The 24444-nt window shown below is 39.5% G+C and overlaps 1 protein-coding gene across 9 annotated transcripts in view; it reads right to left on the minus strand.

The window, feature by feature from the left end:
- Positions 1-24444, minus strand: part of FN1 (fibronectin 1) — an 86243-nt gene that overhangs the window by 55403 nt on the left and 6396 nt on the right. For all 9 annotated transcript variants that reach the window (XM_004601433.2, XM_055120959.1, XM_055120952.1 and 6 more), the window contains exons 6-15: positions 20736-20894; positions 17793-17984; positions 16871-17050; positions 15947-16123; positions 14840-14992; positions 13642-13770; positions 11500-11643; positions 4967-5088; positions 798-984; positions 472-648 (exon numbers count right to left, since the gene is read on the minus strand). In XM_004601433.2, the coding sequence (XP_004601490.2) occupies positions 472-648; positions 798-984; positions 4967-5088; positions 11500-11643; positions 13642-13770; positions 14840-14992; positions 15947-16123; positions 16871-17050; positions 17793-17984; positions 20736-20894 (1620 nt within the window). The remainder of the gene's footprint in view (positions 1-471; positions 649-797; positions 985-4966; positions 5089-11499; positions 11644-13641; positions 13771-14839; positions 14993-15946; positions 16124-16870; positions 17051-17792; positions 17985-20735; positions 20895-24444) is intronic.

A 24444-nucleotide genomic window follows, 5' to 3' on the forward strand; every position in this document is an offset into this window, starting at 1 on the left:
AGGCATGCTCTCCAGCCCCGGAAACAATCTCTCCTGCCCTCCACAAGTTTTCAAAGGCTTAGAAACATGAGAATTGAAAAAGTCTAACTGAGGGTAACATGTACTCACAAAGGTAGTACTTCGTGAAGCCATTTTCCTATTGGAAATTACCTACGTAAGTAAAAATTCTGTAAAGCTGTGTGCAAGTAAACACACACGCACACACACCACACACACACACACACACACACACCACACACACACACACACACACACACACACACACACACACACACACCCCTTTTACAGCAGGGACCAGGAGGAACCTAGCAGAGTCCGAGAAAGTTCTGTCATAGTCATGCCCCTTGTTCATCAGAGGATGTTCTGTTCCATCTAAAGTATGTACCCCGTCCAAAGCTTCTCAGGGGCTTCCCAGCCAAGTGGGGATGACCCCAGCCACCCCAAACCTACATGACAAGACCCTGCACTCACCCAGGTAGTGGGGCTTGCCGCCCTCCTCGCTCAGCTCATATTCCACTCGGAATCCTGACACCGTGTCCGAAGCCGACACCCAGGAGACCACAAAGCTGTTGGCTGTGATTTCCGTCACCGACTCGGAAGTGTCCACCACGGAAGGGACAGGCGCGTTCTCGCCTGACACCGTGTTTTCTGGAGTCACAGACAGGAGAGAAAGACCTTCAGCCCTGGACAGGCTGTGGAGAAACTCACCAAGAAAAGTGGGGTGATGGAGAAATGTGAGGCGAGAAGCCCCCCCACTGCCACCTGCCCCCTCTTGCCACGCAAACCCAGGCACGTACGGTTGGTGTTCGAGCTGCTGCTGGTGCCCAAGGTGGTGAAGTCAAAGCGTGTCACCTCTTTCTGCCCATAATTCTGGATGCTGACGAGCTGACCCTCATAGATGACTCCTGGCTTCAGGCCTTTGATGGTGTACGAGTTTATGTGGCCCGGGACGGTGGCTTCCTTCCAACGACCACGACCATTTTTCTAGATGCACGAATTATACACATACATGGTTAGCAACATATTGATTCAGAAAAGCTGTGGTGTCCTCTCTCCAGAAGGAGGGACTGATGCACCTCTAGTCTGGAGCAAAAACCCAGGTAGGGGAATGAAAGCGGGACCTGACGCAGGCGTCCATGGAAACATGGAAGACTGTCTCTAAGCATCAGGAATTGTTGGCTGGGCACCGACCTATGTCGTGTTTTACTAACCAGACCCCTTTCATTGTCAGCTCTCCACATTCTCCCTGTTGACTGCACTATTGTCTTCATTTTACCAGTGGAGAAACAGAAAGATGAGACGCCCTGGGTCCCCCAGGGACAGGCGCTGGGTTCTTCCTTATGCCAGATCAATATTGATTATAGGGAACATAATATGATGAAGCCCCCAGTTTAGGTCTCCCATTTTTCAGACATTTATCCAACAAACAGAAAGAGATTACTCTCTGGAGAGGAAAAGAAAAAAATCTCTATTTTTCATTCGATGAGGTGGAGTTCAAGTGTCTTGCCAAGAAAAACACAGTCACAAGTATTATATTGCTTCTGCCTCAGTTATTGACTCCTTGAGTTCAACTAACTGGTCTGGGGCTATGATTCATTCTTGGATATAAACTCCCCATCAGAAGCAATTAACTTATTTTAGACAAGACTGAAGAAGAATGACTTTGGCTTATTTGATTTTTGTTTCCAGTTTACATTTTCACGTCCCGTTCAACTTCATTAACATAACATGGATCACAAAACTCATTGCAATGAAACATGTGCAAAAGGGGGCAAAAAGCCCTTACTTCCAAATGACAATGCTCTAACCTAATGTAAGTCAAAGTGCATTTTTAATGCCCGATTTTTTTTAATTACCCAATCAACAGGTTCTTAATAATTAAAAATAATGTCAATAATTTGGAAGTGAAAGTGACTCTAATGCTATTTATTTAATTTCATTTTAGTTTTGGTTTGGGGCCACACTAAGTGGTGTTCAGGGACTATTTTAAGCTTCCTGTTCAGAAGTTGCTCCTAGCTGTGTTCAGGGAAATGTATAGGTGATTGGAGAATCAAAACTGGGGTTCTATATGCAAAGTGCCTACACCAGTTCTTGAACTATATCTCTCAGCTCCCCTAGAACTCGTTACATGTAAATTTTAACTCAAATCCACTGTAAAAGCTGAAATTAGTCATCATAATCAGGGCAGATACAATCATAAAACATTTTTTTCTGGTTACTGTTAAAAGGAAGCATTCATAAACATTTTTAAAAAGATCTCAGATTAAGTCTCCTACGATAAAATCTGCCATATATTTTGAGAGTGGATGACAGAGTCGTTTGTGTAAACATTACAGGTTTCAGGTTGTAAATGCTGCCATGCCAGGAGCATGGGAAAAGAGACTGAAGTCAGAGGTGTCAGAAAACTAAGGGCTTTAAACTAGTTAAAAATCTCAGAAAAAAAAAAATTGGTCTCTGCCATTCACTCTTTGAAAACTACTTTAAATCTGTCTTCTTGTAAATGTTCCTTATTTCAGTGGTCTCATAGAATATCTCAGAGGTGAGTTGAAAGTGAGTAAATCTGGTAATGGGACAATAAAATGATAAAAAAAAAAGATTCTGCAGGAAAATAGACCTGCACTCCAGTAACTGTCACACCAGACACAAAGGTTTGCCCAGGGCCACTCGGTGTACTTCCATTCTTCCAAAGCAGATGAAAGGAGAACAACGACGCTTCACCAGCTTTGATATTTTTTATTAAAAGCCCACTACAGAAATTGATCAGAATTTTGGTTCTGAAACTGCTAGGAACTAAGCTATAATGATTAATGGACATTTTTCTCCAATGCTTAAAATATCATTTTGAAAATGATGAACTTTGGGGCAGAGTGGGCATTTGTGAAAAGATAAGAAAAGTTAAGCTTTAATTGACCAATCTTCTTGATTCTAAACATTTATTAGAAAATCTAATTTTTTTCTAAGAAAAAAAATTAAAGTCTACCATCACTTCTCATCTATACTTCCCTCTCATCATTTCTTCCTTCCTTTCTTTCTTCCTTCCTTCCTTCCTTCCTTCCTTCCTTCCTTCCTTCCTTCCTTCCTTCCTTCCTTCCTTCCTTTCTTTCTTTCTTTCTTTCTTTCTTTCTTTCTTTCTTTCTTTCTTTCTTTCTTTCTTTCTTTCTTTCTTTCTGTGTGTGGGTTGTGGAAGATATTCCCAGCCAGCCAGGGGTCACCAGTACTATATCTGCCATTGTGTAGAAGGCCACACAGGGCCAGGGGTTGAATTGGATTCTATACCTGCCAGGCACATACTACCTTTGAGCAAGCTTTATGCTATCTATCTCGCACTCCTTTCTATCTACATAGCTTCAGAGAATCAAAAGTAAGGTCTTAAGAAAATATCATTTAAAAAAAAAACCCAAAGGGAAATATGAAGCTATTTTGTTTTACAAATCAAAGAAATGATACCAATACTTTTTCCTTTCTGAGATTGTAAAATATAAAAACTTTAGATTTTCTTTCCCTATGGGGTGGAATAGTTTGCAGCATTATTGTTCCATCCCTGTCTATGCCACAGAGGCCTTTTTTTTTTTTTTTTTTTTTTTTTTGCTTTTTGGGTCACACCCGGCGATGCACAGGGTTTACTCTTGGCTCATGCACTCAGGAATCACTCCTGGTGGTGCTCGGGGGACCATATGGGATGTTGGGAATTGAACCCAGGTCAGTTGTGTGCAAGGCAAACGCCCTACCTGCTGTGCTATCACTCCAGCCCCCTACAGAGGCCTTTCTAACAAGAAGAACTGAATTATACTCAGTAACTGCCCCTGCCCTCACCCCAAAGCTATATATAATTAACATATAGCTACTATATAGCTAATATATAGTACTATATATAGTTATTTACTATAGTTAATATAGTTTATGAACTAAATAGATATAAATGCTTTTTTATAGTTTAGAAAAATAGTTTATTATTAAAGCACTTAAATCGAGCAAAGCATTTGTTCCCATGCTTTTGTTTGGAAGTTGTTTACCATTTCCTACCCATTAAAGTGAGATATCACGTGGGATTCAAGATAGGGTCGATATAAATGCTTAATGACTACTTTTTTTTTTTTATAGATGACTATTTTGAGCTTCTATTTTTATTTTTATTTTTTTTTGCTTTTTGGGTCACACCCAGCGATGCTCAGGGGTTACTCCTGGCTCATGCACTCAGGAATCACTCCTGGTGGTGCTCGGGGGACCATATGGGATGTTGGGAATTGAACCCAGGTCAGTTGTGTGCAAGGCAAACGCCCTACCTGCTGTGCTATCACTCCAGCCCCCTACAGAGGCCTTTCTAACAAGAAGAACTGAATTATACTCAGTAACTGCCCCTGCCCTCACCCCAAAGCTATATATAGTTAACATATAGCTACTATATAGCTAATATATAGTACTATATATAGTTATTTACTATAGTTAATATAGTTTATGAACTAAATAGATATAAATGCTTTTTTATAGTTTAGAAAAATAGTTTATTATTAAAGCACTTAAATCGAGCAAAGCATTTGTTCCCATGCTTTTGTTTGGAAGTTGTTTACCATTTCCTACCCATTAAAGTGAGATATCACGTGGGATTCAAGATAGGGTCGATATAAATGCTTAATGACTACTTTTTTTTTTTTTATAGATGACTATTTTGAGCTTCTATTTTTATTTTTATTTTTTTTTGCTTTTTGGGTCACACCCAGCGATGCTCAGGGGTTACTCCTGGCTCTGCACTCAGGAATTACTCCTGGCGGTGCTTGGGGGACAATATGGGATGCCGGGGATCGAACCCGGGTCGGCCGCGTGCAAGGCAAACGCCCTACCCGCTATGCTATCGCTCCGGCCCCAATGACTACTTTATCAGATGTGTTCGCCTGAAAGCTGAAAACACATACAAAATCTGGTCATTTTAGAAGATTCTCGATAGAAGGTATCTGGATGGGGTACTCACAGGCTTCCATCGAAGAACGTACTGGGTAATAAGAGATGATTCTGGTGGATTCCACTGGATGGGGTGAGTGTTGGGTTGAGTTGGGGTTCCAACGATAGTTATTTGGACAGGACCTGATGTACCTGAAAATGAAAAATTTAATTATCTTGGCTGTTTACTCACCAATATTTAAGCAGTGGATAAGCATCATTAAAGACTTGTAAAAAAATGTTAGCACAATAAAATTTATATGGCATTATTCTTTTAAATGCTGACATTGGCAGTATATACAGCAAATTCTTGGTAAATTATTATTGGTCAGATGAAAAAGGCAAACAGAATTTGTGTGCATCAGATAAAACAAATTGTTCAATGTCTCTTAGTTTGTTTTTTCTCTGTTTCCAAAGAATAGTGAGCAAAGAGTAAAACTCTCTCAACAACACAAATAATGCAATACAGATTATAGACTTCATTCACCTATCATTTAAGTTTCTCTGAAGCAAATTCTATTTTGCGGAGAATTTTATCAAGAGTGAATCTACATCTAAGAAGAAGACAATGTTCCAAAGGCCATATGACATGATGTAAAACAAACACATTTCTAAACGGGGTAGAATCTCAGACAAACAGACCAAGGTAATAATTAAAGACTCCGCTTTATTTCCTATCAGTTTGTGAAACAGTTTTAATTTTATCCACGAAGTATTTTTCAGTATCACCTTTTACTAACTCATTTATTGAGATAAAGCATTTTTATTTCCTATGAATTTGGTGTTTTTGTTGTTGTTGCTTAAAAAAAAATCACAACACTAGGAAGTATTAATTAAATAAGTATTTTCCATTTTCCAAAAACTTCTTCAAAAGCAATTATCAACAGCATGACATTTTGGATTATATAGTAAATCCAGTATTTTACCATTTTGGTGAATATGAGTGTTACTCCCCCCAAATTAAGGTATTTTTGAAAATACATTAATTTAGACACTTTTTCCCTTTTTATAGGGGTTTTGGGATAAATTCACTTGTACTTAGGGGCGATTGCCAGCACTGTGTTTGCTCCTGGAACAGCCTGGAGCTCATGCAGTAATCAAGATGGAACTGGTGGACATTATGCAAGGCAAGTGCCTTAATCCCTGTACTATGTCTGGGGACCAGAGTTGCAGGTCTTAATGGAAGGAGAAACCACTCTAAATAGGAATTCCACATAGAATAACATATGAAATAGGAAATTTATGCTTCAAGTGTAGGATATTTTAGTAGTTTTTTTCCTAAGCCTTGTCTTTTTCATGACATCAATCAACAATCAATTTTCCAGGAATAAAACTAAACCTTTCCAAAACTATCTTGCTGACACTGTTAAAAAAGGCAAATTATTGAAAACTTAATAATTCTCTTCACCAGATTACTACCAGGTTTTAAATTTTCTGAAAGTTCTTAGGAAAAATACAACTGTAAAACCTTATAATTTTCTTGGCTATTACTCTGCAAATAAGCTTTTCTTTTTACCCAATGAATATTAACTTTCATATCTGTGTAAACAAAGTTCTAGAATAATATGCTGACTCCTGCCTTAAGAACAATTAGATGGTAGAAGGCCAATATGTCAATAAAAGACTAATTCAATATTCTTTGAAGGTTAATTTCATTTTATATATACATATATATTTCAACTCCATAAACCCAAAATTCATGGGTTTAAAATTATTTCCAATTCTCTCTTTAATTGCAGTCTATATTTCATAGACCATGGTGAAACATTTGTTTTAGTCAACTGCCAAAAGTCAATTTCATGTTCCTTTTTGAATCCCCACTTCTCTTCAAGAAAACCCTCATAAGGGGCTGGAGCAATAGCACAGCGGGTAGGGCATTTGCCTTGTATGCGGCCGACCTGGGTTCAATTCCCAGCATCCCATATGGTCCCCTGAGCACTGCCAGGAGTGATTCCTGAGTGCATAAGCCAGGAGTAACTAACTCCTGTGCATTGCCAGGTGTGACCAAAAAGAAAAAAAAAGAAAAGAAAAAGAAAACCCTCACAAATGTGAACAGTATTTAAGATAAACATTAAAACAAAGTTTTAGAGACATGATTGTTCTCATGGATATCAGCAAAAAAAGAACAAACTTGTTTTATTAATATCAATACTTGAAGAAACCCGGCTATAATTTTCTTGGAAAAATAGATATGTGCTTCCTTTTATTTAGTTTGTGATCATAATTTGGAAGGGAAAAGGTTTATGATTTACAAAATGTACCACCATAAAGATTATCTGTTATGTAAGCTATGATCTTCGGGTCATAATACTATGCCAATAAAGTTTTATTGATTGTACCAGATATCTACTCAGTAGGGTGTTGGGAATGGAGAAAACTGGGTATGTTTTATAGGAAATGCCCATACCTTCGTTTAAACTGTACTCTGAACTTAAAACCTGGTCTAGTAAGATTTTTATTTTATTGTTTCAAAAACAGCTTATGCTAGGGGCCAAAGAGATTAGATAAAGAGTTTGGAGTGCATGATCTTCATACAGATGGCCCAGAACTCAATCCTACATTTCATCCCTTGAGCATCTCCCTAAATAGAGACATAGGAGTCACCCCTCAGCCGTGCAGGAAGTGGCCCAGAAACAAAAACAAAACCGAACCAAAAAAAATAACGTAAGAGAATTAAATGTATACTAAGTTTTAGAAAGACAAGAAAATAATTTTTACTTAAGCCTTAAGCTTACTCATGCTTCTTTGACTACAAGGAGATTAAATAAAGGGTGGTGTGGGGAAATGGCAATTTAGTAATTTTCACCCCACTGGTGGAGCCAACTGACAAGTTACTTCTTTCTAAACCATGCGACACTGGTTTAGTGACTCTATGTTTTCAAATTACACTTTTTCCCAGACTGACTTTAGAGTCTATCTCAAAACAGAGGGTGACATCGAAGAGCCAGAAGAATGTCTTGAGTCTCACACATTTGGGTCCATACTGTCTGTGATTTGTAAGATCAATGAAGCTCCTATTATCCCTTACATTATTCTATGTATAAGTTGAAAATAAAACTTGTAGATTCCAAAGGAGTTCAGACTAATTAGACTTAAATTTTTCATAACCCTTTAAGTGCATTTCAGTTGCAAAACTAACTTTGGGGTCGGGGCTCTTGAGTAATGCTCTGGAGACTCAGGGGTGCCTTGCAGTACTCTGCCAGCCTACTGGGTCAGATCAAAACTAAGTCCTGGTGATATGGTGGTGCTAGGACTCAGTGATCCATGGGGCCACCAGGACCATATCTGGCAGTACTCAGAGAACCAGTGCCCAAGTGAAATTTGCGGTTTGGAGCACAAAATACATGTGGTCAGTCCTTTGAGCTCTCTCCCAGACCCCTTGGAAGCTTGCCACAAGAGTGTGTACGGGGTGAAGGCCACAGGAAAAGGGATATACCCAGTAACCTTTCATTATTTGTGTTGCAGACCATAAGGCCCAAAAGGAAAGAGAGGGGGGCAGAAAGAGAGGGAGAGGAAGGGGGAGAGAGAGAAAGAGAGAGAAGAGAGACAGAGTGAGAGAGAGAGCAAGAGAGAGAGAGAGAGAGAGAGAGAGAGAGAGAGAGGGAGGAAGGGAGGGAGAAGAATTGTCTGCCATAGTAGCAGGCAGTAGGACAAGGGACAGGAGAGAAACCGGGACCATTGGGAATGGGAATGGGACACTGTGGGAGTGTACAAAAGGAAGAGTGCATTATGGGTGTTGGAACATTATATGACTGATATCCAGTCATGAACAACTTTGTTAATGTGTATGCCAGTGTGATTCAATTAAAAAATAAATCACTGTATCACTGTATCACTGTCATACTCCCATTGTCATCGATTTACTCGAGTGGGAGCCAGTAATGTCTCCATTTTTCCCAGCTCTGAGATTTTAGCAGCATCTCCTTACTCGTCTTTCCCAATGACGAGTTTCTTTCAGGGTGGAAAAAGATTAAAATAAAATAAAACTTTTACATTATCCCGACTACTTACTCTTCTTTGTATGACCTTTACTGCCTCTCATATGCAAAATTGAGCAGGCTAACAATAAAATAGATAAGATGTGACACAAAGCCTATTCTTTAAAAATCAGTTTAAAATAAGCCTCAAATGAAAAATCTTCCACAACTCTGACCCTGGAGAAGTTAAACATTTATGGGTTTGCCACTCTGTCCTTGTTTCTCTATTTAGCTTGCAGAGATTTGTGCTTTTCTAGTTGCTCATTGACAAACCAAAGGCCCTTATCTTCTGTTAGTTTGAACAACTCTACCAGGTCCTTGGTAGAAGGGACAAACAAGGCAGGGCTTTGAGACAATCTCTTGGTAATCTGCTGTCCCTTTGCTCTTCCCACACCAGTAAAGCCCGACATGCGAGGTTTGAACCACTGAGCAAAGCAGGCAGAGAGATAAGCACCAGATCGCACACAGAGGGCAAATGCCAGCACCTTCTCTGCAGTTCTCCTGTCTGCTCAATGGCCTTTTTAAAAGAGGAGGAACAAGGTCATCACATCAAATCCCAACATATACAAGATCCCTACCCTTTATATCTTAAATTCTGACATGTCCCTTAGTTCACAAGATAGAAAACAGTTCCCATGAAACCACTGAGGACAAGTCATTTTGAATCAGTGCCGACACCAATAGCCATGAACATAGGAACTAGAAAACATTGCTCTCTTCTGTTTGTTTGTTTTGTCTTGGGGTCGGAGCACACTCAGCTGTGCCAAGGGTTTACTCCTGGCTCTGTGCTTGGGGATCATTCCTGGCAGGCTCAGGGGATCAAACGGGGTGCCGGGGATCAAACCTGGGTGAGTCATGTGCAAGACAAACAACCCTACTCCCTCTCTCCTCTACCCCTACGAGAGTATTTCTGCAGAAGTTGCGTTAAGAAAAACACTGACCTATTTTATAAATTTATGATGAATTTGCAATTAGATTTTAAATATTAAGTATTTTTTTTAAAGTAATGCCTTATACCCAAGACCACCACAGAAACCAGCTTGAGACACAGGACAATCCGTGCTCTGTGATTCCTCCCGGAAAAGAGGCTGCTGTTACTCTAAGGGTTGGGAGAGAGAGAAGAAATACACTTTTTTCCATGCCTGGTCTTTAGGACCATGCACAGGCACTGCAGTGCCGAGGGCCGCTAGGGCTAGAGCCAGTGGCACGTACAGAACCATGAGTGGTTTAGATAGAACATGGAACCTTGCGCAGTCAAGGTCTGGTTCCAACTCCTTATAATACTTTCCAACCCCTTGGTTTCATACACCATCCCCCCTGCCCCAAACACACATGAATAGATAGGCAGGTATTGGGGTTATGGCTCCCAAGCAGTGCTCAAGAGACCTTGGAAGTCCTCTTGGCAATTGTCAGTCCATTCTCAGTCAACCAGACTGGTGGAGCAATGATGTGAGAGACCAAGGATGTGGCACTGTTGGGTCCTGTAGCATCAGAGACTACTCAGTCCACCCTGGCAGTGCCAAGGTGGCTCCAGGGTTGCACCCAACCATGCTCGGGAAACCACGAAGTGTGACGGAGAGGACTGGGCTTGGCTTCATGCAAAGCATGCACCTTAATCCCGCCAGCTACCTCTCCTGTGTGCAAGACCATGATTTAAACCCCAAATTAACAGGAAGCTAGGAGATGTTGCATCTTGGGAGTTGCTCAAATCCGTCCTGCCCAGCAAGCTGAGTTCTACAGCTCAACACATTTCATTATAATCTCTGGGTGAAAGTTGTTTTTTTGTTTTGTTTTGTTTTTTGGGTCACAGCTGGCAATGCACAGGGGTTACTTCTGGCTCTGCACTCAGGAACCACTCCTGGCGGTGCTCAGGGGACCATATGGGATGCTGGGAATCAAACCCGGGTCGGCCGCGTGCAAGGCACACGCCCTACCCGCTGTGCTATAGGTCCAGCACCCTCTGGATGAAAGTTTTAAGAAAGATTTTTTTCCTCAGCCGAATCAATAATGCCTACAGCTAGGCATTACATCCTGTGACCCAGCAATACCCGTTTTTGAACTCTGTGAGCAAAGAATTAGCCAAATGACTACAACACTTGACCCGGGAAACTTTGTTTCAGTCTCCAATTGATCAAACACATGAACATTTTGACATAAAGAGGGCCGGGATGAAAAGCTAAACAGTATATACCCTCCACTGTCATTTCCTAACATTTCTTTATGTGATCTCTCTGCTAAGAACCAAACATGAAACTCCAATTACTCGCTGTCAGCGGGGTCCGTTTCACAATTTCTCTTTGCATGTTTGGGTAGGACATGAAATGAACCAGCATTTGAAGTGAATTCAACAGGGTTAAGGAACAAAGCTGCCCAGTGGTACATTTTCATAGCCTTCCCGTTGATGGGGGAGAAAGGAAAATGATTCTAGTCCAAAATTCCAGTTGATTATTTGAGTGTCATGGAAAAGAAAGCATGAGAATGGAAGGAGAAAGCCGACACTGGCCCTGAAGTAGTAACAGACTGATGTCAGTGTGTTATGAGGAGGCAGTGTGTCTAGATTCTTAACTTACAGGAAAAAGCTGCTTACCTGCGTAGGACTGCAAAGGCTGGCAGTGCCACTCTCCAATGCCACGTCCATAGCAGTAGCACTGGTATCGTGTTCCGTGCACGATTTTCTCCCAGGTCTCTCCAACTTGATAAAATGTTCGGGTATCTGAATCCTGGCATTGGTCTGAAATATCCACAAGTCAACGGTAAGTAGGCTTTAAATACCTTAAAAGTTACAAATCTAATTTCAGTTGGCTAGAGCTTACAATTCTTAGTTGCCGCAGAATTTGCAACTTCTCACACATACAGGTAATTAAAAAACACACACGCACACAGCTTGCTCACACCTTTTACTTTATAAGAAATTTAATAGTAAGAGCAACTATTGAGAGGAAACATCTCACTTTCTGGAGAATTAATATCTTGCAAGCTAAAAATATACAAAGATTTAGGTTTCAGCTGATCTCGCTGTTCAAAAGTGTGAACTTGAAAAAAGTAGGTATCTTATCCCATCCTAATGCAACTGATTTATCCCCAGTCAAATGGCAAGGACCAAAGACTGGCAGTTACACATCTTCCGAGTCTGTGGAACTTCATTTGACATGGAAATCAATGAATGGTCGAATTTTAACCAGGAGTATTTGCTAAGCAGCTTCTAAAGAAACCTCAAAGGCTTCTATCCTGGCTTTGGCAATCTCTGGTCAAACAAACTCATCAGCCGGTTTGTTTTCTCAGTGAGTTAGAGCTCGCTGTCAGAAAAAGGAATGCTAATGGGATTCAGTTAAAGGATTCACTCTGTTTGACTTCTTCCTTATGGAAACCGTGAAAACTGAAACAGCAAAAGCTCTTTCTATTACCCACCAAGCAGAAATGCTTTGTTAACAGTTTTGGAGATGGCATCGGGACTGACCAACTTTGGCCCGACCACCTGGAGCAAAGAGATGGAGAAGCTGGGTAGCAACTAGCTTCCACGGAGAGGGTAAAGGCTAAGTGCTAATAGAGACCCGGGCATACTGCTTGACTCCTGAGAAAGAAGAGAGAATGACCTGACTTCTGAACTTCCAGAGGCCATTTAAGCTCCATCTAAAGCTGCAACAATACAGACCATCCGGAGTGCAGATGGAAAAGCTTACTACAAGCTACAAAGACATCACCATATTGTTTAATATCTGGACAATGCTTTGGTGTTGTACTTCCAAAAGTTTGAGAACACCAAAGACACTGTGACCCAGGACAAATTGAAACCTGTCATCTGAAAATGCTACAATGAAAATGGGGCCCCACAAATGCAGAGTTGAATTTAATATCAGAACCAGAAAACCCATCAGGTTAGGGATGGATGAAAATGTTGAAAATATTCCCCATAACTTTTCCTAAGTATAAGAAGGACAGAAACCTTAATCCAAATGTGTAATGTGGAGTGACATCGAAAGTGAGCCTCAAGAGATCAGCCTCTCAGTAAATTTATTGATCACCCTGGTGACTATCAGATTAGCCCACCCATCCTAAAAATGTACTTGTTGTGACCATAGAGAGGAAAAAATAAAGAAAAGAAAAAAAAGAATACTAATGGTTTATCTTAATGCTGGAAACACAGCTTTTTCAGGCTCATCCTTCACTATTTGCTCAGATCCATTATAAAGGGCAGCTAAAAAAATAAAGCATTTTGGAGGAAGGTATTTACTGGCACAATCATTTGCCCATGCTTTTGCTCGGTCAGCAAAGAAAGGTTCTCTTTCCTAACATGCTCCACCTTTATGATTCAGAAGCACAGAGTGAATTCTAGTCCGTTAAAATAAATCTGCGTCTAATATCAAATTCAGCAAAAATAAATAATGACCAATGTCAAGGTTCCAGCCTGATCCATGATTAGAGAAAAGATTCTCCAAAGCTCTCTACAAGCCACTGATCCAAGGCTGAAGTCAACCTATGGAATATCACAGAGTACTCCATCTTTGAAACACTGGGCTGAAAGGATAACACAGTGGATAGGACATCTGCCTTGCAGGTGGCCGACCCAGGTTTGATTCCCAGCATCCCATATGGTCCCCTGAGCACTATCAGGGGTAATTCCTGAATGGCAGAGCCAGGAGTAACCCCTCTGCATCACCAAGCATGACCCAAAAAGCCAAATGACGATAAATAAATAAATAAATAAATATAAAAAATGAAGTCTGCTTACCGATAGGGTCACACTTCCACCTGCCCCGACCCTGACCAAAGCAGGTACAATTCAGCATGTGTCCCTCTTCGTGACGCTTAGTGAATGTTTCATTTACATTATAGGTGATGTCGTCGACGATGCACTGATCTGTTCGGACAAGAGGAGGGAAGGATTATTTTAAGTTTCAGGGAGGAGACAAAGCCAGGGTTTTACACAGCATAGAGGTCCTTCCACTTCATTGTCAACGCCTTCTGCTGAAATAATTTTCTACTGACACAGAATAAAATACTGTTTCAAATCTGAGTCAATCACACCATTTCTTTTAACCAAAAATAATAATCTCCTAAATGCAAGGTAATGTCAGAGGTCAAAGTATATTTAACTAGAGGTGGTGAGAGCCATGTTTTGAACAAATCCATACTAAACTTTCAGAAAAGTTCTTGCTCACTTATGACCAAGAGAAAGAAAACTCAACCTCCTTCTAGAGCATCATAAGGGGATGGTGTCTTTGGGATGGCGAGGTGGAGAGATATTTAGACTTGGGAAACTGAAAAAATGTTTAGGTCAATGATGTTCTTGATTTTCTGAGAAATGCTAAGGAAATTTCTTCCCCCTTTTGGGTCTAAGTTCTTTCATGTGTCAAATGAAGAGCTGGTTTATAAGGCTGTCTAGAATCCCTTTCGGCTCTGCCTCCTTATTCATCATTATTATTATTGTTCCTGAAGTTACTCATTGGATACCACAAATGGAGAACCAATTCAAGCCAAACCCAACCAGCTGCACAGATTACTTTTCAGCTCAGAGTTTACAAAAATCTTATATTTTAAATCAACAAAACCTAAGAACTTAAATAGTTTTAATAAATAAATCAATGCCTTTTTATTATACATTTGGGTTCAAAGGGGAAAAAAATGAACCAAAAAATTGGTTCATGCTATCAACTTATACCTGAATCTGTAGGAGTATCATAATATAGCAAAGTCTCATTCTTTGGTTTTATTTTTTAATTTTTTTGGTTTTCTGTTTGTTGGTTTGGTTTGGAGGCCACGTCTGATGCTAAGGGATTACTCTTGGCTCTGCTCAGAAATCACTCCTGGGGTGCTAAAGGGACCATACTGGAGTGTCAGGAATCGAACCCTGAATAAAATTTTTTTAAAAGTCTGCCTATTCATACCAATTCATTACTTCTAACGCTTTCATTAATAAGTAAACATACCTCGAAGCTGGGAGTAGGCAACGCAGGTCCATTCCCCACGACCATTCCCAATGCACGAGCACCGCATCATGTGACCCATCTCATGCTGTTTGTCCCACTGGTCTCCAATGCGATACATCACCCCTTCGCTGGTGGTACAGACTTCCTCGTGAGCTGTTGGGAAACAGGATGAGAAAAGTCCACTGGAGAAATAATGGCAAGGTCTAAAAGGGGAGTCTATCAGTTCCGTTTGGTTGCTCCAAGAAGTCCCACTTGTAAATGTGTTTATCTTTAAAAGATCTCAGTGTTGTCGCTATGTGGAAGGAAGAGTTCAAGCCCCGGAGGGAAAACAGTCCAAAGGTAAGGTATGGGGAAATAATGCAAAGAAAGGTGAAGGACAAAAACCCACGCAAAGAGTCTGTAAAACATTTGACCGCTGCCCCATGACTTTGTCTAGTTCTAGTTGATTCTAGATCAAAGGGGAACTCCGAGGAATGTGCAAACTAGACTGTTTTCTTTCTAAACTCAACATTCTCTTGGTGTGAAATGCAAGAAAGTGGAGTAGTTTTTTTCTTGTTTCCAATCACATTTGACAATGCAAAGTGCACAAATTCTTGGTCTTGCAATCAAAAAATTAAATATGGGATACTTAAAGTTTGAAAGCAAAGAAATGTAATTGGTTTCTTTCTCTCCATTCATATAAATCAGAGTCTCTCCAATTCAGATTCCTTTGCTTCTCAGAAAACAAAGTTTGAATCATTTTGGTATTTCTTCTATGATAAAGCATACGGGGCTAAATTAAAACCATGTACGGATATAAACATTGTAACATGGAAATAAGTGTGTGTTCTTAACAAAAGACAAATCTGTGCAAAATGTATATTTTAAAATGTGTTTTTTTAAAAGTATGTCTTTCTAGTTGCCATTAAATTATATCAATGATACTTGGAATTATGTAGATATTTGACTCCTATGATTCTTATGTGTACAAATACATGCACAAATGTACATCAAGTAACATTTTCAGTTATTTCAAAATTGAGTGTGAATAAGTGAGTCTGAAGGAGTAAGCTGGATGCTATTTTTGTCTGACTTGACACATGGTTGTCCACTATGGCTCTGGCTTACCAGCCATGGGGCAGAATCCAAACTTCTGGTCCGCATCATAGTTCATTGTGGTTCCACACCACTTCATGTTGTCTCTCCTGCCCTCAGAAGTGCAATCAGTGTAGTTGTGATTGTTGTATAAGAAGGGGAAGTGGCACAAGGCACCATTGGAATTTCCACCTCGAGTCTGAACCAAAACTGCCAAAAGACAAAGAAGAACAAGACACTTATCACTGAGTTTTTCAATGTTCAGAGAGAAACTGCTATGAAGGAAGCAGTTTTCGGACCTACTTTACTGGGAATAAAACATGTCTTGAACATAGAGTTCTGTGATTCCTTATTGTCCTAGATCTTCAAAATGCAACCAGATTCACTTTGCACTCTCATTTTCCATCCAAGAACAGAAATTAAAAACTCAATTTGAATAAAACAGTTTTAACCAGAAGACAAACAAAAGTACTCAGGCATGTATCCTGAGTATTCCTAAGTTCTATTGGACCACTGACTGATTTTTAACATTCGAGTGTCTTGATAAAAGTCAAAATTCCCTGTGTGTCATAAATAAGTGAGTTGGAGATTCTTTCTTCTGTGTCATTTTCCAACGGTACTGGAGAACGTGGGAGGCCAATATGATAATTCTATGTCTTCTGGGTCCAAACTAAACAAAAGTAGTAATTCTTGTGTCACTGTCACTGTCATCCCATTGCTCATTGATTTGCTTGAGTGGGCACCAGTAAAGTCTCTATTGTGAGACTTGTTGTTACTGTTTTTGACATAGCAAATACACCACTGGTAGCCTGCCAGGCTCTGCTGTGTGGGCGAGATACTCTCGGTAGCTTGCCGAGTTAGCTCTAAAAAAATATCAATAGGCAGAACACTGGCAAATTAAAACAGGGCATGAGAAAAAGGTTTTTCTTACTGCTCTTTCCTGTGTGGGATACTCACCAGTTTGGTCTGTACAGAAAGAGTATTTCTGGTCGGCTTCATAATTGGAAGTGGTGCTGCACCAGGGATGTCCATCTTGTCGCCCTTCCGTGGTGCAGGAGTAAAAAGTCCGGCCGTTGTAGGTGAATGGCAAGACACATGGATCCCCATTTGAATTTCCTCCGTAAGTTTGGGATGCAGCTGTAAGCATAAGCAAACAGTCTCAGTAAAAAGAGCTGCATTCATATTCCACCGGAAGCTGACTACGTGTAGCTTAAGTGAGAATCAGGGTATACCCTCCCGGCTAGATGATTAGCTAGAAGAGCACCTAGTTCATCTCAGTCTAAAGGCATCCCTCAAAAGGCCATGTCTCTTGTGGATAGAGCAACACCTGAGTTGTGCTGCTGACATCCTTGGCATCCTTTGGCCAATGCACCTCAGAATGTCCAACTATAAAGCTCTATTAAAGCAGGCTAATGAAGGATGCTGCTCTGAAGATTCTGGAAGAATCCTGTTTGGAGCCAGAAGAGTAAGAACAAGGCTTGGAGAAAAGTAGATGTACCGATTATTACAGCCATTGTTGCAACCACTCTCAGAGTTCAGAAGAGATGCATTAGGTTATTAGAAGTTTACATCACAGAGCTCCAGAAATTTGAGGTTGAAAGTATAAATTAAGGATGATTAGCTAGTCAGAAAGCAACCTTTTAAAGCTACATTTTAGATACATCAAGATAATGTAGAGCAGTTTAACCTCCACTCTAGGAAAGAAAATACAAGATTAAAAAGATAGGAAGAAAACATATCAAATGCTAACCCCAGGTATTATCAGTAATTGTTTTGTGATCTTAAATTTTACTTTTGGTAAATGAATGTATAACCTTCCAAAACCTATTTATAAAAAGTTATTAGTAACACTTTTTTTTAAAAAAAAGATAGTTCAGACCTGTCTCCTGGCAGCTGACTCCATTGCCCAAGCAAGTGCAAAGCATCTGGGTGTTTCCTTGTGTCTTCAGCCACTGCATGCCCATTGAGTAAGTCACACCACTGTCAGAGACACAGTGCCCGAATGGAACTGCTTGAGGGGGAGGAATCGGCTGGTACCTAGTTTGATGGACGTTTTCTGTTTGAGAATTTGCTAAAAGCATGAGAGAGAAAGCAGAGTCACAAACACAGGATAAAAAAAAAAAGACAAGAAAAACTCCTAACTACTTTCTGGAGTTGGGATCTCACAGGTTTCATACAAGTCACTCTGCAATCCATGTTGTTATCAACCCAGAAGAGGAAAAGAAGTGCTTCTTTGCTTCTACATTCTTACTTTTATCCTACGGACTATTCCATGAGTCCTGAAGACTTCCAGGTCATGATCTTCCAGGTCATCTAGAGCTACTGGATTGCATGTCTAAATCATAGACATGATTCTTTCCCTCAACACAGCAGATACCTTCCACAGTAACTCATTCAGGCCATAGTTCATGACTTCATAAACCATCTTTGAATCTTCTTTCCAGCTCACCTCTATTTCCTCTCTTTCTCCATGTCTTGTTTTGTTAACTTACTCATCATTCATCATTCTCTCAAGGACCCTGTGCTATTCTTATGCTTTTCTCTTGATCTAGAATGGTGTTTCTCCTTCTTCTCTTAGCAACTTCCATACACTCAAGACATCTCTGCTCCTGATATTGTTTAGAAAACTCCCTGCCGCTCTGCAGCTGATTGCTATTACTCTATCTCACTAAGGTGACAAGGTTGAGAAGAGTGCCAATGATTTCAGTGTTGCACGGAGTTATTTAGGAATTCTAGTATATCTTTCTTTCTCTTCTTTTTTTTCTGGTTCTCAAACTGAAAGAGGACCTTCATCCAAACCCAAAGACCAAAACTCCTTCACCTCTATGCTCATGAAATGTCTAGTCCACCCAGCTTTACCTGCCCTCCAGATGCCTCACAAACCTGATTAATCTCAGTCCTACTGTTAGAGTTCAACATTTTGTTTTCATTCACTCTTGCTCATTCTTTCCTTTTCTACCTTTATATACCACACAGGAGTAAGATCATTTGGCATTTGTCCTTTTCCCTCAGACTTAGTATAACAGGATCCCCTTTGATTATATCCAAGTAGCAGCAGTAATAGTCAGGATTCACCTTTTTTTTTTTTTTTTTTTTGCTGGGTAGTATTCCTTTGTGTATATATATGCACCATACAACAATTTCTTTAGCCACTTATCTAAAACTTGGCATTTGTGTTGGCTGGAGGTCTTAGCTATTGTGAAAAGCATGCTGCTAAACTCTGGCTATCTATGTTAACAAACTTTGAGTTCATTAACAACTACCCACAGGGCAGTCAAATTGAATTTTCCAGAAGTCTGCCCATCCTTCCAGATTTCAGTGTTGCACGGAGTTATTTAGGAATTCTAGTATATCTTTCTTTCTCTTCTTTTTTTTTTTTCTTTTAGATTCAACCACTCTCAGCACAGCTTTCCTTTTAAAGTAAGAAAATAGAATAAAACCTACTGATTCCCTGCCTCAGAATTTGGAAATCTTGGAAGTCAAGCCCACAGACTTAGGACTGATGTGGTAGATGACTGAGTATTTCTCTCAGTGCTTCTGAACACTGGAACTGACACTTACTTTACAGCAAGTCCTAAGGTTATACATATTGGGGAGACATGGCATCTTTATTTGGACACTTCATCTGTGAGAGTCAATGTCTAAAAACAAAAGTCTGTAGAAATAGAATCTACTTCTTTTTTCAACCTGTGCCTTTAAGGTTTTTTGAGCAACAGAAGCTCTTGAGTCTAATATCAGTAATATCAATAGCAATAAAATAAAATATGTTGCAGACTATCCCACTTAACCTCAATGTCTTTTTATACTAAGGGTGTTTTAAAAGTAGCTTGAGATTTGTAATTGTATCTGTTTGGAGTTAGCAGCAATCTAATAATGATTTAAAAAAAGCTTGAACGTATTAGCAAATTTAATTTTGTTCACCTTCATAAGTGTTCAGAATCAGATGAAGACTCATCAAAAGGAGAACACTCCAAGCAAATAATTAATATTTTCCCTAAATGAGACTGACTGTTAAGAGGCTAAGCAATACTGTAGTGAAAACTTGATCAAAACATATTAAAAATAACAGAAGCACACACCTTTGATTGCTGCATTTCTTTCTCTAACTCTTATAAAACAAATTAGCTACAATGCAAAGAGCTTTCTTCTTATACAAGAAATTAAAGCTTCCCTAATGTATCATTCATTTCCACCTTGAAACCCCACCATTTCTCAAGTTGTGAATGAAGAAAGTGGTTGTTGCATTATTTTATGGAATGCAACCTGGTGTGTTAGAACATGGAAACACACATAAAGAATGGTTTCCACTACCAAGAAAAACTGAGTTGAATGTTGAACCAAAGAAGTATGTTTCATTTTAAAAAGAAACAAACATACTTTGTCCTCTTTGCCCAACAGGAAGCGAGATATAAAACTGATCACAATTTGCTGGCCTTTCCAATTAAATAATGTTTCAGATATTCAAAATGCAAATGCATGTATTTGCATCTGTATTATTTACATGTACATATGTGTAAATTAAGCAAAACATTGACACACCCACGTTTACCAATTGTTTCGGGTTTTACAACCTGAAGCCTTTTTAAAACATCGGTTTAAACTCTTGGATCAAAACGATTTTCTTCCTCAGATCCATTATCACTTAAATTTAAAAGTTGATATTAAGTACCATGTCAACCCTTAACCATTTGTCAATGAGCTCAGTTAATGAGCTGAAATATTGTAAATCATCCCTAAGTGACACATTAAGCGAAAGATGGATTTGCAGGAGCATCTTTGAAAAGCTTTTTGCTTTACACAGTGGGCTGTGGTCAGGGCTCACCTATTGCTATGGTCTGCATAGAGGAGTGCCTTTCACATTTCCACTCCCCTCTGCCGTTGCCCGTACAGATACACTGCAGCAGGTTCCCTCGCTCGTCCTTCTTGGTCCAAGTATCTCCAATTCGATAGGAAGTCCTACTGTCCTGGTCATTGCAACGATCTATGGCAGAAAACAAATGGGGAAGTTGGCAAATCAGACCAGATTTCACAAATGCTCAATTGAAACCTAGAAAAGGAATTCAGTCATTTAAAACGTGGGCCGCTCCTTGCTGGTGCCATGTTTCTATTCAGTGGTACATTCAGGATGTTCTGTTTGTACCATTTGGAATCTAGGTCCACTCTTCTACCTAAACTTTCATCATTTTTTTCATTCATTTTTTTTTAAATCATTTTGATTCTGTGCTTCTGACCCAACTCATTTTTTTTTTGCTTTCTGTTCTTCCTCCTCATTCTTGGGTAGACTTTCCCTAATCTCCTATCTAATCTCCTTTCTGTAGGAGATTTTCTTCAGAAAACTAGGAACGAAGGAGGAATGTAGGCTCAGAAAAATCTCCCTTGATTTCTCCTAAATTGCAACTTTCAATTGTTACATTGAAAAAAAAAAATTCAGGGCATAGGAACTACCAATTTTTTTGTCTAAAATTTTTCTTTCGTTAAAGTAATACCAACCTATTGCCACTGGAGTGGACAGCAATGAAAAAGTTGGTGTTGGAACATTGAAAGCCTGAAACTCAATCATGAATAGTTTCATAACTCTATAATTCATGGTGATTCAATTAAAAAATGTAAAAATAAATAAATGAAATAAAATATTTTTGTCTCCCTGAAACACACCACTTCCATGAGTATTAATGTTTCCATGGAAAAATAGGATTGCCAGTATAAAACAATAATTTTAAACTAAATTACCACTTATGTGCCCAATCAACTATCTGGCAAATTAGACTGTTGTGCTTATAATCTATTTTTCCTATATGTTATCATGTGACAATACAAGATTAGGATTATTTGAAAAGCCTATACTGACAGAAAAATACTTGATGTATATTAATTTACACAAACATACCTACACTTATCTACCATTCAAAAAGAGGTCTGAATAAAGTATCATTGCTGGCTTTTTTGCCAGGTCTTCAGCTCAAAGAATTATCTTCCTTGAATCTCCATAGAACTGTATTCAGTACTTACCTTGAAGTCCTTAATGTTGCATTTTTTAGATGATGAATATCTCTAAATCTTCTCCATCAGCTTTATTGACTAAATGCTCTATGAAGACTAGGCTAATGCTCAATTTATGGTAGTATCCCTACACCAACTTTGTAAGTTGTTTTAAAAATTCTCACGGAATAAACTTTTCTTTGAGATATTTTCCTCAATTTAAGACTAAACGAATTTTATTTTTTATTTTTGGAGGTTTTTGGGTCACGTGCTCAGGGATTACTCCTGGCTCTGTGCTTGGGGACCACTCTCGGAGGGCTTGGGAGACCATATGGGGTACCTGGGGTTGGGTTGGGGTCAGGCACCTGCAGGGCAATCACCTTACCTGCTGTGCTGTCCTCTCGCTCTAACCCCCTCAAAGAATTTTAAACAATAGACAAGACTTTGATGAAGAGGCCCAATTTTTCTTAGAGTAAAATACATGGCCACCATAATCTTGGAAGTTTGATGACTATAATAACACTTTAAATTAAAAAAAATTCTAATGAGCTTAAAAATTTCTGGTAAAGATTTGATCAGAGTTCTCACAACTTTTCATGAGACATGTATTTTTTTTTAGCAAAGCATTCAAATTGCATGAACACTGACATCATGACGTATTTTTAAACTGCATAAATTAAATAGGTTAAAAATACTGAGATATACCCCGAAAAAAAAATGGGGAAAATAAATGAACAGAAACTTCTGCAAAGAAGAAATACAAATGATCAAAAGACACAAGAAAAAATGCTCTACAATACTAATCATCAGGGAGATGCAAATCAAAACACAATGAGATACCACTCATGCCACAGAGACTGGCACACATCAAAAAGAATAAGAACAACCAGCGCTGGCACGGATGTGGGGAGAAAGGAACTCTCATTAGTTCTGGTGGGAATGTTGACTGGTTCAGCCTTTTTTGAAAACAATATGGGCACTCTTCAAAAATATAGATACTGAGCTTAGCTTCCATACAACCCAGCAATAGCACTCTTGGGAATATACCCGGGGGACCCAAAAACTACAATGCAGAAAAAGGCATCTGCACTTCTATGTTCATTGAAGCATTTTTCACAGTAGTCAGAATCTAGAAATAACCTGAGTACCCGAGAACAAACCACCGAATAAAGAAACTATGGTACATCTACACAATGGAATACTATGCTGCCAAAACTCAAACTCACAGCCACCAGGAAAAATGAAGTCATGAAATTTGCTTATAAGTGGATGAACAGGGAGAGTCTCATGCTAAGAGAAATGAGCCAGAGGGAGAGGGATAGACATAGAATGATTGCACTCATTGGTGTAATGCAAGGCAAACGCTCTACCTGCACTCATTGGTAGGATTAAAAAAAAAAAAATTGTATGAGACTATTACTCAAGGGCAGTAGAAATGAGGGCCAGGAGAACCTGTCCATGGTTGGAAACTTGCCACAAGTTGGGGTGGGGGAAGGAGGGCAGTTAAGGACAGAGAAGGAGCCACTATGGCAAAACAACAATAATGGTTGGAAATCACTCTGGACAAGAACTGAGTATGAAAGGAGGTAAAGGGAAAAATATGATAACCTTTCACTACCTATATTGCAAACCTTAATACCCAAAAGGGGGTAAGAGGAGTGGAGGGAAGGAAACGGGGGACACTGGTCATGGGAAATGTACACTGGTGAAGGGACAAGTGTTGGAACATTGTATGACCAAAACCCAATCACAAACAACTTTGTAACTGTATATCTTTAGGTGATTCATTAAATAACTTAGATTTGATTTTAGTTTATGACACCAATAGATAATGGCTGTTGTGCTTCAACAAACTCTGTAATTGTTACTAATTTGAAATTTAAGAAGGAGCTTTATATCCCTAAGGCAACAAATAAGATTTCAAGACAAACTTAAAAGAAAAAGCAAAGATGGCAAAGACCTGTTTCTTAACAGCACTCATAAGCCTTTTGAGAAGCTCCAAAGTAGACAAGTAATTTTTTTTTAGATCAACTCCGCTTGCATCTATTTTAATTTTTTTTTTTTTTGCTTTTTGGGTCATACCCGGCGATGCACAGGGGTTACTCCTGGCTCTGCACTCAGGAATTACCCCTGGCCGTGCTCAGGGGACCATATGGGATGCTGGGATTTGAACCCGGGTCAGGCGCGTGCAAGGCAAACGCCCTACCCGCTGTGCTATCTCTCCAGCCCCATCTATCTATTTTAATTTTAAACATAAAATCTAGATGTTTACAGTTTTGCTCCATTCTGTCACTAGTACCAACAAGCCCAAAGATACATATGCATGCTAGTTTAATGACGGCTTTGCTCTTAAAACTTGGGAAATGGCTCAGTGACATTGAAACATTTGCTACTCATTCTGAGTTGTAGTACATTTGGCATGAAAATAAACATCCAGGTGTTTTTCTCAGTTGCTAATGGCAATAGCCCTAATGAAGAGAGTTTCTTTATTTTTTTTGGTCACACCCGGCGATGCACAGGGGTTGCTCCTGGCTCATGCACTCAGGAATGAC

Source organism: Sorex araneus, chromosome X (genome assembly GCF_027595985.1).
Source record: "Sorex araneus isolate mSorAra2 chromosome X, mSorAra2.pri, whole genome shotgun sequence".
Taxonomy (NCBI): Eukaryota; Metazoa; Chordata; class Mammalia; order Eulipotyphla; family Soricidae; genus Sorex; species Sorex araneus.